This window comes from Sardina pilchardus, chromosome 13 (assembly GCF_963854185.1).
Source record: "Sardina pilchardus chromosome 13, fSarPil1.1, whole genome shotgun sequence".
NCBI lineage: Eukaryota > Metazoa > Chordata > Actinopteri > Clupeiformes > Clupeidae > Sardina > Sardina pilchardus.
Window position 1 is genome coordinate 27,580,921 of NC_085006.1, and position 19,749 is coordinate 27,600,669.

At 41.9% G+C, this 19,749-nt stretch overlaps 2 protein-coding genes across 3 annotated transcripts; one reads left to right on the plus strand and one right to left on the minus strand.

Annotated features, from left to right (window-relative positions):
* The first annotated feature begins 2,326 nt into the window (after positions 1 to 2,326).
* sertad3 (SERTA domain containing 3) lies at positions 2,327 to 6,052 on the plus strand. 2 transcript variants are annotated; one of them, XM_062553204.1, is made up of 2 exons: positions 2,327 to 2,541; positions 3,135 to 6,052. In XM_062553204.1, the coding sequence occupies exon 2, from the start codon at positions 3,147 to 3,149 to the stop codon at positions 4,014 to 4,016; it is 870 nt and encodes a 289-aa protein (XP_062409188.1). In that variant the 5' UTR covers positions 2,327 to 2,541; positions 3,135 to 3,146; the 3' UTR covers positions 4,017 to 6,052. The 2 variants fall into 2 exon arrangements, with proteins under 2 accessions (XP_062409188.1, XP_062409187.1); XM_062553203.1 differs by having other exon boundaries at positions 2,327 to 2,537.
* A 3,326-nt stretch (positions 6,053 to 9,378) lies between these two features.
* On the minus strand, positions 9,379 to 18,865 carry kcnk6 (potassium channel, subfamily K, member 6). The gene is made up of 3 exons (XM_062552130.1): positions 18,360 to 18,865; positions 13,972 to 14,367; positions 9,379 to 10,046 (listed from the first exon to the last, which is right to left on the minus strand). Exons 1-3 carry the CDS (start codon positions 18,673 to 18,675, stop codon positions 9,808 to 9,810), a joined length of 951 nt encoding a protein of 316 aa, XP_062408114.1. The 5' UTR covers positions 18,676 to 18,865; the 3' UTR covers positions 9,379 to 9,807.
* Between the last annotated feature and the right edge of the window lie 884 nt (positions 18,866 to 19,749).

A 19,749-nucleotide genomic window follows, 5' to 3' on the forward strand; every position in this document is an offset into this window, starting at 1 on the left:
TTGTTAATTGCTTAACGTTACCTACATTTAGCTATGGGGAAGAAAAGGCGATATTGCACACTATGTCTATTTCAACATTAATTTTGTCAGCTAAATGGAACGTTATGGAAAATGGCAACATTGTGAACAACCAAACTTAGGCTACATTAGGCTGTACATATTCTGCCCTGTTTCTCTAGTATTTCAACACAATATCAGTAATGGCCGTGTTTCCCAGATTTGTTAAGAAGTTAAATGCGAAGAACTTCTTTGGAGCGTTCTTAGAACGTTCTTAGAGTGCTCCTAAAAAGTTCTTAGCACTTAAGCCAATGTTGGTGTTCTCAACTATTGTGAGTGAAAAATAAATGGCATTGTAGCATGTCTTTAAATTCATTGGCTAGATGGATAGACGAAGATTTTGCAAGAGAGTTAGCGAGGAGCAGGAGAGAGACCAGGGAGCTGATGCTCAGGAGGTCTGTGTGATTGAGGTCAGTAAAGGCTGACAGAGAAAGCTGGGGCGAGTCATCTCAAACTCAACCCAGATGTTTTTTTCCCCCCTAAGGAGTTGTCTTATTCATGCCCTTTATTGCATTATTATTACATATTTAATTCTGGCAAACTTGACTTGCACTCACTGTGTAGGCTTAGCCTATAGCCTATAGCCTATAGCCTAAACTAAATAGTGTCATGGGATGTAAAGATAGTCCAGGTTACATATCCTGAAGAATCCTGAGGAGAGAAAAGGCAGGAAGGCTGGGAAGGAAAAGAAAGTGATCCAGATAACAGTTTCTGATAAATGTTCTTCAAATAATGAATTAATTGACAAAGCCTTTGTAGGTGCGATGACATTTTTTCAGCGTGCGCATTCTGAAAAACACTCCTGGGGCTAAGCCCCCACTATCTCCCAATTCTAGTGACGCCCCTGACAGAGTGGCTGAAGGAGATGCTGCACTACAGGTATATGCCATCATGGGCAGTTGCATTTTATTTTTAACATGTCATATGACTCGGCTTGGTAAACCCTGCCTGAACTGCCGGCGACAATCCAAAAAGACAATCCAAAAGCGTAGTCTGCAGAGCCATTTGAACTGTGCCCATTGATCACGCCTCTTGAGCAGTAGAAATAAAGCGCAGACTCCCCGGACTAATGTTCAATCTTAAAAGATTGAGCTTAGTATAGTGCTACCACATGCCCACAAGAGGGCAGCAAACTACACGCTTTGCCTGTTAGCGTGAATGTGTGCATGACATAATGCAGGCCTTTTCTAGCTATAAATGTCCAACTACAATGATGTTGGAGGGGACAAGAAATATCATAAACGTCATGAAACTCAGATGTATTCGTTAATTCATTGGATGCATGTCAGGCACAGTAGTTTCTCAAAATGACATGTAGGCTAGATGATTTATTTTGTAAGATATAGCCTACTTATACTGTGAATTTTAACCTTTTATTCATAGGATGAATGATATTACATGCAAAGTGTAAATTTAATATATTTCAACTCTCTGAAAAAAATGCCATAGTACTCTGTTCTTACAACCCTGCTTAACCAGTTAAGCAATGCAGAATGTTTGTTAATTCATGATGTGTGTTTAATTAAGGAGGAACTTTATAGCCAAATGTTTGTGTAATGTAAATACAGGTATAGAGCCACTTCTTCATCAAGTGCCTCTAGTATACATCTCAGACTGGGTCTGGGACAGAAAGACTGTTGAGCAGTTAGACATACAAAGATCAGCTGTATTGTTATCAAAACATATTAAATTAATCTGTTTGTGTAGCATCTGACAATGTAATTGACTGAGTTAGGAAAAAGGTAACCTGAGTCAACCACATTATAGGCTATTCAAGGAAATAAATATGTCCAAAGGCTGAGTTTTGTTTTGATTGATTTTTGTTTGTCATGATTTACTAGTGGTTTGTATGGTTGAGTGTCCAATGAGTGTGCATATTTTTGTAATAAACATGTTTCATGAAATCATATTTCAAATAGGCTAAAAAATATATAGCCTAACTATTTCTCAATGTGTTGTCATATTCAAGATAACTGAGCAAGAATAGCCATGCTATAAACCTAAATTAGCCTGAGGTCAAATAGAATTTTCGCAGTGTCAAACCACTTCAATTAAATATTAAACTTAACAAACAACTGATTATCTTATTGATGATTAATTGCATTAACCCTGTTCTAAACTTCAAAGGAAGGATGATTAAATAACAGACCTCTGATTAAATCAAGATAGCGGGTGGGCCAACTACAAAACTACAATTCCCATGAACCCCTTCCTTACAAATGCGCCTGCTCTCTGGGTAAATTCCTCAAAACTTGAATCATCAGTCGGCGGGAAGTAAGGAAGATGTGTATTTTGTAGCAACTTTACGGAGTCGGTTACAACTTACCACTTTACCTCAGTATTTCATGTGTTACATATTTTGCCGATGGCTCATGTGTGGCATTTCTCCTGAACGACTGAAGCGGAATAATTTCGTACATTATATCTTATTCCTTCAAAGTGTAATCGCCAAGTCGAAGAGGATTCCTCTACACTGACCAGTAGGTAAACTTGGCTAATTTCCCGATTAGTTGCTATCTAAATTAGCTATCGTTATCTAACTGTTATAGTTACTGTATAGCCTACTTGCAGAAAACAACGTTATGCTGACTTGTACATAACGGTATCTGTATGATTACTTCCAGACATACTTTAACTATAGTTTTCTAGATAACCTGTTTTGGAAACATTTTAGCGAGCTAACGGCGGAAAGAATACCTTAGCTTGTTACTCAGCTGTTTACCGACGAGTGTCTGATGAGGAAGCATTGATGGTAAATGTTAGCGTTAGCTTGGTTTTGCCGGGAAAAGAAAAAGGACCCATCATATAAACTCGTTTCGAACATCTAAGTTTCCGTCAAATTGGAGTGTTGTTCTTTTTTACAATCTGTTTCATTATTCTGAAATAGAAATCTAAAACAACATAGGCCTATTGTTAGAAAGCCAGTGTTTAAGGATGGAAAAGTATGTTTATAATAAGTAGGCTATCTTTTAAGTTATCGTTGAATTACAGCGTTTGTATTCATAAAATAGTTGTCCTACGTTTTTCCCAAATTACGTTAACTTTCATCCTATAATAATCCCTTTCACCTTTTATAGGTAATTTACAGAATGACTTCCAAAGGTTTGAAGAGGAAGTTCCCGGTGGAACCAGAGGAAATAGGGCCAGCTTGGGAGCACCAGCGGCAATCTGTGCTGGACATCTCCATTGAGAAGTTCCAGCGGGACCTCAATCTGGTCGAGCCCAGCCTGCGTCGCTCCGTGCTCATAGCCAACACCCTGCGTCAGATTCAGTTCGAGGAGCCGATGCCGAGTCCGAATGACGCCATGGTACCTCCCGTCGAACCGGTTAAGACCTCGCCTGCTCCCATCCAGCACTCACTTTTGCAAAACAACTTCAGCTTCAGCCATCAGGGACCCGTCCAGTCCTTTCCCGCGGTAGGCTACTGCCCAATGTTGACTGAAAACCACGGAGATGAGTGGATGTCCACGTCTCCTGAGGAAGAATTCTCCCTGTCCACAGCCATCTCCTCCATCCTGAAGGAGCTGGATGGAGATGGCTGCCAAGACAGCAGCCAGCCCTGTCCGTCTCCTCCTCAGAGGATGCCCCTGGGGTCTATCGAAAACCTCCCAGGAGGTTTGAACGCAGGGCCCAGGCACAGGCCAGGGTTGGCGGGGCAGAGAGCAGAGGAATGTGGCAGACGTTTTGAGGGGAGTTCCCAGGGTGGTAGTATGTCTGTCACACGCTCAACTTACCTGCATGATGTTGCCCTCGACAGCCTCTTCTTGGATGTGGATATGTCCGTGTTTGACAGAGAGGTGAGTTCGCTCGGGGCGCGAGCCTTCTCCACGATCGCCAACGAGGAGCTGGTGAAATACCTGCCTTCTCTCACGGGGTCCAACTCCTCTGCGCTCCCCAGTCAGGGCGTGAAAGACTTACACGAACTTGAGCACATCATGGAGATACTAGTCGAGTCCTGAGACACGTTGTGACAGGGGATATGTGTCAGGTATTATAGAGCCATAGATCAACACCTCATTGACCACGTCTACACGTTTATTTCTCTTTACAGTACACTAAGGGAACACTAAGGACCTAATGCACTATGGTTGAGTGCAGAGGAAAGGAATTGAAATACTGCTATGTGTTCTGTGAATGACCATTTAGATTTCTACTCCGAAGTTAGAAGTATATAATGACATCTTATGAAGCCTTACTGTATGAAAATATTTTTGAAAGGTTACAGCAAGCAAAATATGTTTTTTTTATTATTATTGTTTTTATTTTTTACCCCGGTTATGAACCCATTATGAACTGAAGCCAGAAATAACACCTTGAGTCGGTTTCCCCTACATGGATTAAGCCTAGATGTAGACTAACTGAAAACGTCCATGACATTTTCCATTGGGGAGAGGGGAAAAAAACGTTTAGTTTAGGACTTGACTTGATCCATGTGGAGAAAAACTTGCTGCCGGCGTTTAGTTGGAAGAGTTAAGACAAAGGGCTCATAAATTAAGAGGTCATTTGTATACACGGAGGAGCATAAAACACAAGTGTGTGTTTGCAGCCTCAGGATCTCGGTGATGGTGCTGCATACAGAGAACAACAGAGGAGAAGGAGAAATGCTTAAAGCTCTAGTAAGCTTTAGTCAACATGGATTTGTCAGCATCAGCAAACTCTAACAAACCTTTTATTTTAGTCTACTTGAATGACACTGGTGTGTATGAATACAGCCGTTGGACGGCAGAGTTACTGACATGGTGAAATACAATGCAATGTAGAGTGTCCCAGTTTTAAATGCCAAGTTTAAGAAGGAAGATGGACCTTAAAATTGACATATTTTGTTTTTCTATTTTAGAAATGTGAAATAACATAGCCATTCATTTGGCCACCTTCAGTGAAAGTTGTGCTGTGAATTTACCACCACTAGTCTTGTGTTAACCCTACCTCACAAATGGTGACGTCACAAATAGTGCACGCCTTCTGGTCATCCTATTTCTGGTGTTTTAAAAACCTTTGGTCACAACTGAAATAACTCTAACACCTCTGTTGAAGGGGTTAGGGGGTAGGAATCTAGGTTGTATGAGTCAAAAGCAATGATATTGTTGAGCTGTGCAGAATTGTTAAAATCTTTATATTCTTTTGTTCTTAACTTAAATGTTTGGTATTTGAATCTTGGAGAGATTAAATACAATATACACTTGTTGTAGTAAAGGCCTTGTATACATATTAGTCTCTTTTACCTGTTAGCATTTCAGATGGAACTATTAGAATTGTTTACATCAGGCAAAAAATACTCTTTATTTGCTTATGTTGAAGCATTTTTTTCCTTCAAAAGAGTCATCTATTTGATTTTACTATTTAAAGTGAATTTTGCCTTATCCATATATTTTGATATTTGTTTGTGCTTTACGTTATTGTATTTTGTTATACTTACTTATTCCGTGTTGGCCTATTAATAATGTACCTGTTTATTTTTGAGTTTGGCTGTGAGGTTTTGCAAATGCACTTTGCTCTGTGATGTGACAAGATTGGGGCTATTTTAGATTTTTTAAAAAAGGAAGAAAAAGATGACCATTTTGTCCTTTTAAAATGGTTATGAATTGATGGTTAATTGAAATGGGCTATAATTACTTCAATATGTACTTGAATTTATAGTCTTAATTACTGAAAATTGTCACGGAAAGGAAATTATACTATTTATTTTTTTATATTCAAGGTTAAATTGGTTTACTGCGCAAGTAAATCGTAAACTGTAATCTGACGAGTCGAGTCGCATCTGTAATACACGATCACCCTGCCGCTCAAAGAAGAATTACAAAGTGGAATAAAGTAAGCGAATGTGAATATCCTACAGGAGTGTGGCCTAGAAGTTACACTGCGTTTCTTGGCTGCTTACAGATGGGCACTTGTATGCTCGTAGCTGCCTTTGAGGGCTTACCCAAGCCGTCTTACTGAATTATGTCTATGCAATCAGTAGTGTTCTGTTTGTAACATGTTCATAATAAAGTTTATAATGGACCATATAACCAGGATTGTGCATGTTTTACTGTATGTGTTACTGTAGGTGTATCTGTGTTTCCATGACTGTAACTTGCATACCTTGTGGACTGATAATTTAGGCATAAACAAAATATTAGGACAATACCAGATGTGTTTATCAGATTCAATACCAGATAAAGATTAAAGAATATACCAGTAACATTATCAGAACACCAGATGAAGGTTAAAGAATATACCCGTAACGTTATGAGAACACCAGATAAAGGTTAAAGAATATACCAGTAACATTATCAGAACACCAGATGAAGGTTAAAGAATATACCCGTAACGTTATGAGAACACCAGATAAAGGTTAAAGAATATACCAGTAACGTTATGAGAACACCAGATGATGGTTAAAGAATATACCAGTAACATTATGAAAATACCAGATAAAGGTTAAAGAGTATACTAACATGATAATATCAGATGGATGTCATGCAGATTAAAGAGTATACCAGTGACATTATGACAATACTAGATGGACGTCATACAGATTAAGAGTATTCCGAGTCATATGAGAATATCAGAGGAATGGCATACAGGCTGAAGAATATACAAGTAACGAAAATACCAGATTGGCATCCGTGGCTGATGCCCAGATAGTTTGAGCGTTGGGCTTGTAACCGAAGGGTTGCTGGTTCCATCCCCGACCAGTAGGAAAAATGTGGGTGGGGGGAGTGGTTGAGCACTGCCAGAGCCATAGATAGAGAGAGTTGCGACACTCTTTGATGTTGCCGCCACGACCAACAGTTCCAAAAAAACTGTGCTGAATCGCAGGAGGGTGGGATGTACTTCTGATGCTGGAAGGTGTAATCAATTAACTCATTGACTACTGACCAAGAGATTGGCTGTAAACAGTTCCAAAAGCCCCATAACGAGGAAATAGCCTGGAAAAAGCGCTGCCATTTTTTCCTATGGAGGTCTATGGGAGTGTCGCCACTCTGTTTTATCTATCGCTCTGAGCACTGCTCTCCCATGCTCACATCCAGGATGAAATCCCTTGAGCAAGGCACACATAACCCATCGCGCACACACACACACTTGAGCAAGGCACCTAACCCCTCAGGGAGACTAAATTTCCCTCTAAGGATCAAGAGAATATATACTTTTACTCACTTCTACTTCTACTTTACCAAGTTTAACATTGTTTTAAACTCCAACTCCAGTTTAAAGCTGTGTTAAACTCCAAACTAGCGACAGAGCAATTGCCCCATAGAGTGGGCAAGATGGGTGGGGTTCAGTCATTGCTCCCACACAGCTGTGAAAGTAAAGTGCAGGTGATGAATGCCGTCTTTACATTTGAGATATTTCAAGGGCCCCTTTGACACGACACGTGCATGTACGGGCTCAAGCTTTCTAGGCTGGCTGAACCCAGACGAACCTGCTAGCAAGTGGGTGGGCTTTTTAAATGACATATAATGGCATTTATATATAATGGCAAAAAGCAGTGAATTTACACTACCAGGTTCATTCCACTTCATGTAGCCGTCTTAAGATGACCGCAGACGAGACTATTTCTGACATTCTGATACGACTTTCACACCGGAATTGTAGGCCTACATACGTCATGGTTGAAAACGTCAGAAATGTCAGAAATAGTCACGTCTGCAGTCATCTTAAGACGACTACATGAAGTGGAATGAGCCTTCTGTCTGGCATAGAGCAGGCTTTATATGATGACATAATGGCATTTACATGAGGGCATGGAACAGGGCATGGAGCAGGGTATTTAACACTACAAGTGCAGATGACAACAAGGTGATATGGACTAAAATGTTCTTTGGAATTGCGTAAACAAGTGCATTTGTAACCTTTGTTTACAAGAAAGATGTGTTTGCTGCACTTCTAAAAGGCTTTGGTAGGAGTTCAATGCACACTGTTCGTAAAACAGGAAGTTGGATCAGTAGAGCACATTCAAATCTTCACCTAGGCTACTAACCATCTGTCCCGCACTTAATGCATTAGGCTACTTTCATGCATAATTCCTAAACTATTGTGGATTTGTTATGTATAATCACAAAAAATAAAAGGAAAAGAAGTTGCTTGTTTACTTTCTCTTTTTATTCATTCATCTTTTTTTTTTTTAAAAGTAAAACAGCATAGTACATTTGCATAATGGAATGACAAGTAGAACTACCCTACCTCATGTAAGTATACTCATCAAGCGCCCTTTTACGTCCTATTTATGAAAAAAAAAAAAAAACTACATTCAGTAACACAACTATAGGTATAATTCAATGATAAATAACATGATAATTGTATCGGACATCAAAATTGCGTCTGTCATAGCATGTTTTTCCATTAGGACTGTGGCCTGTGAATTGCATGTCTCTGTGGAGTAGGTCTGGGAGGAGACGTTCCCTTGTGACCATCCTTCAGAGAGACGCACAGCCTCACAAAGTATGACAGGACAAATATACATGATTGACATTACACTTTGTGCAGTGGGTCTGCATGTAGGAAAAAGATGCACAAACAGATGTGAAGACCACTTATGTGCAATTCAGTTATTTCAGTCTTTATTTAACACCCAAGTCCTTCTTCAAGACATGGAGAAAATTGCTAGAGGTCTTGCAGTGTGTCTGTGGACGGACGGATGTCTAGAGATTTGCTGGTTGTTCAGTTGTAGACTTTGGTCACACAAGTGCAGTGCAATTCAATGGCATGGAATATGTAGGGCACGAACAGACCAAAGCAAACAACATGGGACTGGAGAAACAAACAAAACAAAAAAACAAACAAACAAACGTGGATGTGCACAAGATCAGGAAAATGGAAAACTAAGGAAAAGTGCTTTTTCTGCCTCAAAAAGTTCTGGAAAGTGTCAGATCCTTTTCCATAGAGCCTGAGGCTGACACTATTTGTGATTCAAATATTGTTAACGTCTGGGGTGCCTACTCTGCTCGTGTAAATAAACAGCTGATTAATCACCAGAGCACACAAGACCCTAAATGATACCAAAGTGATGTCAGCACGTCAGGCCTGTTTGGCATTTCAGGCCAGATTGACTTCAGTAAAAAAAAAACAAAATCAGTAACAGGCTGTGATTGCATTGTAAACAAAACAAATCTAAATGAATCTATCTGAAATCCGTTGGTCAGGGAGAAGGGATGTTCAAGGAAACAGGAGATGGTCACTTCCTGGAGTCAACCTTACAAAAAGCCTCTAGCATCAAGCCATGACCACAAAATCGCCTCCCCTGAGTAAATACTTAAGTTGTGCTCCGATAACAGGGTACTCTCTCACACAGGGTTTTTGGCCATCGTGTTGGTGCCCCCCCCCCCCCCCCCCCCCCCCCCCCCCCCCCAGTTGTGAATTACACTGCTGTTCTTCCCCAGACTTGCCTTCTTGATTTCCTCACGAACCCCTAAAAATCAGCTAGCCGGTCTAGTCCCACAACAAATACCAACCATTGCCACACCTCTGTCCACTGTACTGTACCTCAAACACATCTGATCCTCTTTGTTCTCGGATGTTCTCTCGTGGGGTCAAACCAATATATCCTGGACACTGGGATGCACCAGCCAACGCTTGGCCCCCCTCTATTGCCCTTCGCCCCTCCTTCTATTCCCCTTTGGCCACCTTCTATTCATAGGGTAGGCGATGAGATGATAACCATCACTCAAACCCATTATAAACAAACAAACAAACAAACAAACAAACAAAAACAACAAACACAAAGAGGGGAAAAAAAAATACAGAGGCGCTAAAGTACTAAGGAGTCCATCATCTGCTGATGGAGTTGTAGGACACTTGGGAGCTTGGATCCAGGGGCTTGGTGACTGCCTTCTCCGATTCTGGAGGGTCCTCCTCACGGCCCTCCTCCACGATGGGCTCCTTGTCCTCGGCCAGGTCCTCGTCACAGCTGGGCAAGTGGAAGAACGCCGTCAGGCCGTGCAGGTCGGCCAACTTGTGGAACGTGCGCAGAACGAGGAACATCACCATCAACCCAACAAAGAGGTACACTGCAAAGAGAACCGAAAGGAGGAATCATAAAAACCATTCATGAACGACTCACTTAAAAACATAACAGATGGCTTGCAAGAGAAATGGAACACTGTCTGAAAAGCATGCAAAGCTCTAGTTCAATATGCAATGGCCAAATTCTCCCCATACCTCAGCATTGGCAGTTAGGCTACGTTAAAGGCATCTAGGAGTTTTCTACCCCCTCAACAGCTGAAGAATATTCTTATTTTACTAGTCATAAATACCACTCACTGCTTGACCCTTTTCCCTTGAAGACAATACAGTACATGTGGATTTGGATTTGTAAACAAGCCAAGACAGGAACCAGCAAAGATCATCTCCATTTCGACTGACAAGGTATTTTACATAATTATATACAAACTGAAGGCAAAGAGGCAATTTGTGATATGGCTTCTAAAGCTATGTCCTTCTACCTCGTACATGTTAATTCGCTGGTAGTTTTGGTTTGAAGCGGTTATATTAGGACTTGCATAGTATGCATTTAAAGGCCACAAGACATCACACTACCTCTTTCACACCACTTCTCCCTGACAAATAACCAAAACTCTAGTGTTTCCTATCAACATGCAAGTTCTTGAGAATAATACACTTCTATTCAATCCATGGGACCTGATCTGAGGCTTAATAATGCAGAAGCACCACTTCAACATGAAAACTAGACCACCATCACCAGTACTGCTGCTGCTGCTGATTTTACTAGTACTACTGCTTTAAATACTAGTCAGTGATTACACTTCTGCCTTCAAGCTTCTGGGTGCACAATATGATCATTTTATTTTCTGATCATCTAACTGGTGTGCCATTAATAATGCCCCTTTCCCTTTAATTCTGCAGTAATGAGGTTAAACCAATCATGACACGTTAAACTAAGTGTCAGACTGAGCAAATATAGCTAAATGTGTGTAGCTTCAATTCCTGAAATGGGACAGACCTATTTTCATGTGAAGCGAGACCCTGGTTGTCCTAAAACCACACCTTTTTCTAACAGGAATTTACCCTTGTTTTCAAGTTTTCTGACTTAGTCATAGCTTTTCATGTTGCAGCAAAGAGCAGATTATCACAAGGTACTATTCTATAAACACAGCCGCAAATCCCATCACTGTACAATACATAAATTGGATTAAGTGCTTTGCTAAATAGGTCACTGAGCAGTCTTTTCTTCCACGCTTTTTCCCCTTTTCAACACCATCCAAGTGATGAGCCTCCATCAGAAAGGAGTCATGCTTCAATGCGTCATCCCCTTAGAATTATAAGGTTCTATCCATGTTCTGTGTAGTTCTGAGATATAGTTTTAGAATTCCATAGAGTTAAGATGATAAGCAGAACAAACCTGTCTAGATATAATGTCCTAAAATGCACACAACTACAAGAAACATCTCACCTCACCTTGAGGTGTCACGGAATGAGAATATGTCAGTAACTCTATTTTGATAAAAATGTCAGAAAGGACCTTTTAATTCTAAGGGGGCAGTTACACACTGTAGCAGACCACAATTCAGACCATTCAACAGAGCTGCGGTAGTGACAGAGCCACAATCTTTAATCCACAAACAGCTACAGGAGCCTGCAATCTAGGACCATCACACCCCTACCAGGCACTTCCCTTTCCAACTACTACCATCTCCTTTCAATACTCTTGTGGTTGGTACTTCAACCTCTACTCTCCCTCTCTGGTTTCCTTGTGGTATTGCGCAAGGTAGTATTAATTGTTACACTAAAGTCTTTATTTATATGACATGAATAAGCTTGAATGTACTAGTTTGTTACTTTGGATAAAAGCATAAGCTCAATAAACAAATGTAAACATTCTCCAACTAGGCAAAACAATGCAAAGCAATTCAAGATGGCCGAAGGGCCATCAACACAGCTCATGGGCTGAAGGTGGATTAAACTGCCCCAGGCTAAGGGACAGATCCTGTTCCGAAGATGCAATCTATCCGTTATCTCTCCACACCCAAACCAGCTTGAGCAAAGCTGCATACCGCAGGTAAGTTAATAAACTGTATGACTAAACAACAGATCACAAGGAGCCATGCAAGTCTGTCCAGATGCTCAAATGTTAAGGCTGTAAAGCTCACAGTGGCCCTAAGAGAACAGGATCTCGTTTGAGGAGGACAGCCTGAGAAAGCCAGGGAATAAAAACAAACATGCTGCAGACTGGTCAAGTCACATGGCAGCGATGCGTCCCTTACGACAGACACCGCACATCCATCTCATGTCGGCCTGTTAATGTTTTGCTCTAAAGCACACAGACATATAGGCCTACAGACCAAACATTATGCTCACATGTTAGAGATACAGCTAGAATTACATTCCAGCATACAGCCATTCAGAGAGTGGGTGTTTTAACGAATATTTCTGCATGGCTGAAGGGGAATTTCATTTCAATGACATCTTTATGGCAGTCATTTTCACTTTTAAACTGGCGTTAAGGGAGAGACTCAGAATACTATCGTTTGACTGGACACTTTAAAATGGTGAGAATTCCCCTGGGGAGATGAGAGCACTGACGCAGCTCAACACCCCTCCACACACACACACACACACACACAGTGAGTCACATGTCCTTCTTCCTTTTTCATAACCCAGCTAAAGGACTGTCATTTTCCCTAATGCACTCCACTGCTGACCTTGCACTGCCCTGATCACAGGGAGTTCTGACTTGAGTTTGTTGTTAAGAAATTATACAGAAAAACACCATTTTTATTTATGTACCATCTACAGTATCTGTTAAGAGCTCCTGGTGCTTTTCAGGGGTCAGACAGAGACCTAAAGCTCAAGCAGGAAGTAAAAGCAGAAGCAGAAGAAAACCATAAGAGAAAAAACAAATTACATTAAACAGAGGCGGCTAATGCAATGGAAGGGGCAGCATGCCAACTCTAATGACCGTTGATATTTGCCCAGTGCAGTGCCAGCCCAGCCAAGCTGTCCGGGTGGCAGTTGGTCACACAGGGTGTGTCGCAACGCAAAGCCGTCACCCCAGTGAGGTCAGAGATAAAGCCCAGTCATTGTCCTTAGATGAACAACAAGCAGGAACAACAAGAGAACACTGCTCGTTAATTTACAGTTTCAAAAGCTGAAATGAGTCATGAAATAAACAAAGTCTTTTTTGCCCTCAAGGGAAATCCATCCAGGAAATTGAACTCGAGATTTACACCACTAAGATAATAGGACTCTGGGTTGCACTCAAAGTGGACAGGCAACATTGTGTCCAAACAACATTCTATTGCTATCCCACAATGGATCGAAGAAGCATCTGAAAATTGATAGCATCTCTTGTACAAACAAGAGTAGTCATTCACTATCATCAAGCGTTTCATGTAGTGAAAAAAATATATTGCAGGGAAGTCCAAATGGTCTTTTTTCGCTGTTAACATGCCAACATGCCAACGTTTCAATTCTACGCCTGGTCCAACTCTCACCTACCCATCCCAGCCACCCACCCCACCCAGAGATCTTGTAGAGCACTCTGCACTTCTACCCGGTGTTTCAATTCTGCACCTGGTCCAACCCATAACCCTCACTCACCCACCACAGATCTTGTAGAGCGCCCTGTAGTTCTGCCCTGTGTCTCAATTCTGCGCCTGGTCCAACCCATAACCCTCACTCACCCACCACAGATCTTGTAGAGCGCCCTGTATTTCAATTCTGCGCCTGGTCCAACCCGTGACTCTGAGACTCACCCACCACGGAGATCTTGTAGAGCGCCCTGTATTTCAATTCTGCGCCTGGTCCAACCCGTGACTCTGAGACTCACCCATCACGGAGATCTTGTAGAGCGCCCTGTATTTCAATTCTGCGCCTGGTCCAACCCGTGACTCTGAGACTCACCCACCACAGATCTTGTAGAGCGGCCTGTATTTCAATTCTGCGCCTGGTCCAACCCGTGACTCTGAGACTCACCCATCACGGAGATCTTGTAGAGCGCCCTGTGGCTCTGCGTCGGCTGCTCGCCCGGCACGAAGTCGCCCAGGCCGATGGTGCAGAGCGATATGAAGCAGAAGTAGAAGGCGTCCAGGAAGGACCAGTTGTTCTCGATGGCGCTGAAGATGAACGCCGGCACGGTGAAGAAGCAGACCACCACGAGGAGCAGGAGCAGGCCGAAGTGGACCGTGCTGGCCAGGCGCGGCGCCATGCCCGCGTGATTCTGCAGGACGCCCAGGGGCCCGTACGTCAGCAGGTGCATGAGCCGGTGCACGCAGGCCGCCAGGACCAGCATGGTGAAGGGGACGCCCAGCAGCGCGTAGACGATGGAGAAGGCCTTGCCCGCGTCCGACAGGGGCGTGGTGTGCCCATATCCTGCCAGAGAGAAGACGGAAAGGGAAGGGTTAACACAGGGGTAGACGATGGAGAAGGCCTTGCCCGCGTCCGACAGGGGCGTGGTGTGCCCATACCCTGCCAGAGAGAAGACAGAAAGGGAAGGGTTAACACAGGGGTAGACGATGGAGAAGGCCTTGCCCGCGTCCGACAGGGGCGTGGTGTGCCCATACCCTGCCAGAGAGAAGACAGAAAGGGAAGGGTTAACACAGGGGTAGACGATGGAGAAGGCCTTGCCCGCGTCCGACAGGGGCATGGTGTGCCCATACCCTGCCAGAGAGAAGACAGAAAGGGAAGGGGTTAACACAGGGCAGGAGAGGAGAGGGGCAAACATGGACATTTGCACATTTCTGAATCACCAAAACCCCCAGATCTGACAACGGTCACGGATTTGCCCACAGCTTGAAGTCTGTGGATTTGCCCATGGCTTGAAGTTTGTGGATTTGCCCACACACACACTGCAAAAAATCCTAGAATTCTAGAATCTTTTCGATCATATTTGCACTTGATTTGACCTTGTTATAAATGGAAATGTTCACGTTCTATTGAGAAAAAAAAAGAATAAGCACATATTCCCTTTGTTTATCTTTAGTGCGGTTTCTTAAAACAAGGGAGTTTTTTCTTGCCTAGTCAACTGTTGTGCTTGCTAGTGGGAGCGATTCAAGGTTCAAGATCAAGGCTCTGGAAAGCTCTTTGAGACATATTCTTACATTATAGCACTATGAATAAAACTGAACTGAGGAGGGAAGGGGGGAGGGAAGGAGAGCGAGAGAGAGAGCGAGAGAGCGAGAGAGTGAGAGAGCGAGAGAGCGAGAGAGAGAATGACCGGAGGAGAGAACAAAATAGGAAGGGGAAAGAGGGATAAAGAGGGATTCAATTTCAGCATAAACACTTTCACAAATGGACGTCTGCTCAGTTTACATATGAAAGTACATAAATAAGCCTTGAGCACACACAGGGCCTGTTCAGTATTGTCTGTGTTCATCAACAGTGAACCTACACAAGTGCACGCTCGTCTACATCAAAACATTCCACACAATTACTTGAACAATAGCGAGCCTATGTTAACCACTTCCCAATTTCACTTTGCGTGTCTATTCATGGGACTTCTGTCTGCTAAAGGGGAAACGCCTACAAAGACAGTACCCGTATGATTACGTCTTTATCAAGGCCCTACATATAAGGGACAGTAAAACTGAACTGAAACAAGACTATAAATGGATACGAACGACAAATGAATACAACAACAACCTAAAATCTTTGCACCTTAAAAAATACAACCATATCTAGCCATTGATTAGGCCATAAGAAATTGCACATGTGAAAGTTACGCATTTGTTCCTCAAAGCACTGGTGAGCAGAGGCATCATTACGTCCTGCTGTATGAAAGTATGAAAGGAACATTCTGCTCTTGGGCTTGGGTTTTATGCTTTGTTGATTAAACAATGAAATTAGCTATAAATCTGCATCAGGATTTGGGCTTTTGGAACCAAACCAATTCATGAAATTCCATATCGCACGAGGGGAATACAAGCCCTCCCTACATTCTAATCTTGTTTTATACACGAGTGGGATTCAGCACAAAGGTTTGCAGAGGGTTTACTTGTTTTTCCATTTTTGCCATCGGCTGATTTTGATTCGTTCTGGTTTCTTGTGAAAAAAGAAACAAAACAAATGGTTCTGATTTCATGTATCTTTAGGGGCTCCAGTCTCCAGTGGCGATTTTAGACAAAGTTCTTTTTGTTAGAAACAGAAAACAATCCCCAACACAAACAAAAACAAAGAAATCAACTAGAGCTTTTTTTCAGTTGTCTGATGCGATGGACCAATTTGTTTTCCTCTCTGAACAAAGACTAGCCTTATCGACATGCCTTACCCACATGGACTGCTGTTAAGTAAATTGCATGGAGGCCCTGGGGCTCTCATTCATGTTTAAAGATAAAGTCAAACTGTGCAGACCTGCTTACAGTATATATTGTTTGACAAAATGGCAAAACACAACCTGGTTTAACCGTATTGGGACACCTTCACGTCACGACATCGCTGCAATTATGCACAGAATTTCCTGACTTTATTTAGATAGAACACATAGACTAGCCCAAGGAAAAATTACACAGACAGTAAACATAACAGGCGTATGTATGTAGATCTTGCAAGTATGAGATCTAGAGACATGTGGTAAGATAACTCTGAGCAGATGTTTAATCTCTTACAAACAAATCTGAGTGGAACTTTAGGGCTCTTTAAGGAGGTGGGCCACTCAGTTCATTCACCAGGTTCATCACTAGGCTAAGCCACATACTTTGGATACCCCACAGTAAAGAGGTAAGCCCAATTACACTCATTTAACACAGACTGGTGATGCACAGTTACATATCAGGTCTTCACTTCCTCTTAGCTTGAACTACTACTGACTTCCTCTTACTCTTATATCTTTAGCATTATGCAAATAGTTTACTGGTGTGACATTTCACACATAACAGGCCTGAGCTTGGCTGCAAAAGATGACCTGAAAGAGTTGAGCTGAAGCGTTCACAGCATGTTCATTCACGACACCTTACCGAGAGATGGTCTGGTCAGCACAAACCAGATGACATTACATCGAAATGTTGCACTTCACAGATAATTACTACACATAACTGGCATTTCACACATAGAGCCATATCTAAGACATTTAGGTCTGTGTGTCTTTTGATGCCATAATTCTACTATCTCCTCTGTTCTGATTATTTGAATGTTTTATGAGGTTTAGGGTAAGCGTAAAGGTACTCATACCGAACCATTTCGGTATAGGACATTAGGATAATTCAGTAGCCTATAGATGTAGGCATATATGCCTACCGAATGTACAAAAACAGTCTTTTTTAATACAGTTTCTGTTTTTTTTGCTTATGGACCATGTTTCAAATTCGAGTTCCCACACAAAGAAATTACGGTAGTCAATTAATGTCAAACAACATGACACCTTTTCAATTTTGCCAGTGAAGGTGGGTTCCTGCTAACTACAGGCTCACTGTATAATACATAAAACCTAATTATGACCGAAACCAATGACCATAAACAGCCAACTTCGATTTTTGAGTAGCCTACTGTTACACCCCTAAAGATTAGTGAGAAAAGTTATGCCTACAAGGCAAGTTAGACGTGTGCGTTGGAAGCACCTGGATGCATGTTTAGATGGGCCACAGTGATTTCAAACCATGTTTGTTACCCGAGTGTAGGCCAAAGTTACCCATCTTCTACCTCATGAGATAACCGAAAGCGCAAACGCGGTTACACGCACAGGTCGATGTGTTGGAATGACGAATAGGCCCACATCCGTATACAATCTAAAACTGAAAGAAAAAATAAAATCAAATATTTCCTCCATAGGCCTCAGAGGTAATTCCAACATTGTAGCCTACTACCACCATCGTTTTAAACTAGACCAGGTCACATATTCGGAATTGCAGGTGAGCAATTGCAGACAGGCTAATGTCCAGGTGTGACTTGCCAGGATATTTCAACACGGTTCTCTTGATAAAAACTACAACGTGGCGGAGCGAGGGTTTCCTTTTGCATAAAAAAAACAAAAATAGCTGAAGCTATTTCGACACAGACCGGGACTTGTACTTGTAACACCGCATACTAAATTAAATGAAATCGATTAAATTACTTTTGTATGCAAGATATCCTTGACTAACATCAGTAATTAATTAAGGCAGCTCATTCGAGACAGCCCACGGAAGCGGTAGCTCTATCTGATGCCTTGCCTCTTTTGTTGTAGACTAACGTTACTTACTTAACATAAACATATCAAACAAACTAAAACGTAGTTTTAACATAACCAATCACTGATCGACTGTGTATCATATAGTGATAACTAGAAATATGATCGAATTAGTCAACTTTAACAATAGCAGTTATGTTTGACCACTAGATATTCCATTAGATTTGGAACGATGATAAGAAACTTTTGGTACATTTTTACGCACCTACTGTCGTCACCAAAGTGTTCGCAAAGAACAAGGATGAGGCCAGATCCCAATTCGAATGGGCTGTAGCATTTCGGAGAACTGAGACGCCGTACTTATTGGCCTTCAAAACTTTTTCCAAAAAGGCGTCCAGCTGCGATGCGTTGATGCAGCTCTGGTTGAGGAATTGTTGTTTGAGAGACGTCAAGTCCGTTTTTAGTTTCTCCTCTACTGGACCCTCGATGTACGAGAAAACAAGCGCTCCTAAAAGCAGGTAAGCGACGTAAAATAAAACAAACCCCGCTAGGAGCATGCAAGTTCTAAACAGCGGGGACATCGCTGGCGGCGTGTGTGCTCGCACACAAACTTGCCCAAATATCTTAGCTGCTCTCCTCACTCGCAGTCCCACGAGCAGGACAATTTTAATCGAACTCCACCTTCTCGCGATCCTCCACCCACTGCGAAACGCTGGCCAGGAAATAAGGTCGGGACTGGGTCACGAGGAAAGTAAATGTATTCGGTGTTTTTTAGAATGTTGTCTGATGTACTGAAAAGTTGTTGGAAGGAGTTATCATGTAGGTATTCAACAGGTCGGAAAACAGCACTGTCTGATTGGGCAGCAAGCAATTATACTTATGGTGTCATTTGTTTAGTGTTTTGGGGGCGTTTTCCTCATTTGTGGTCATGGAAGTTGAATTATAGCTGACACAAATCCACTGTTAAAAAGCAATCCAGGCAATGTGTTGCAAAAAAAAATAAGTCGACACATTCATGTGATGTAGTGGAAATCAAATCACATGCCCGCACAGGGAAAAAAATAGCTGGAGGATGTATTTAGTCTGTACTGTAGCTGTAGCATATCTGCAGATATAGGCCATGTTTTTATGGATGATTGTACTGATCCCTATTCTTGATGCTATAGTTCCCTGTCCAGGCATTCTCCAGGGCAAGTAACAGGGCCATGTAAGGTCTTCACACATCTGTTCAAACAATGCCTAGTATGAGAAAAACAAAACACTACAGCATGACTCAGCTACTGTAGACATTACAAACATTCCCTTTCATTGCCTGAGTTCTCAGTTTTTCAAAGAGATCATTCATGAAGCACCATCTTTTGAGGTGCAGTATATTTTGAGGGTCAACACTTGACTCATGTTGGAAGACTACGGTTTCCCTCTCATTTATTAATCCAGTAGGCTACACAGGTGCTCATAAAAAGTTTAATAATCCCAAATGAAACTTCAGCAAGACAATGAAAGAAAAAATTATTATAATTTGGTCAAAGATGGGAAAAAGTGTAAACTACATGGCCACATAACACTTTCTGTTGTTTCAACACGAATAACAAGCTTAATTTAAAATGTTAAAAGTTGCCCTTCAAACAACCCAGAAAAAAATAGTTTTTTTCCTT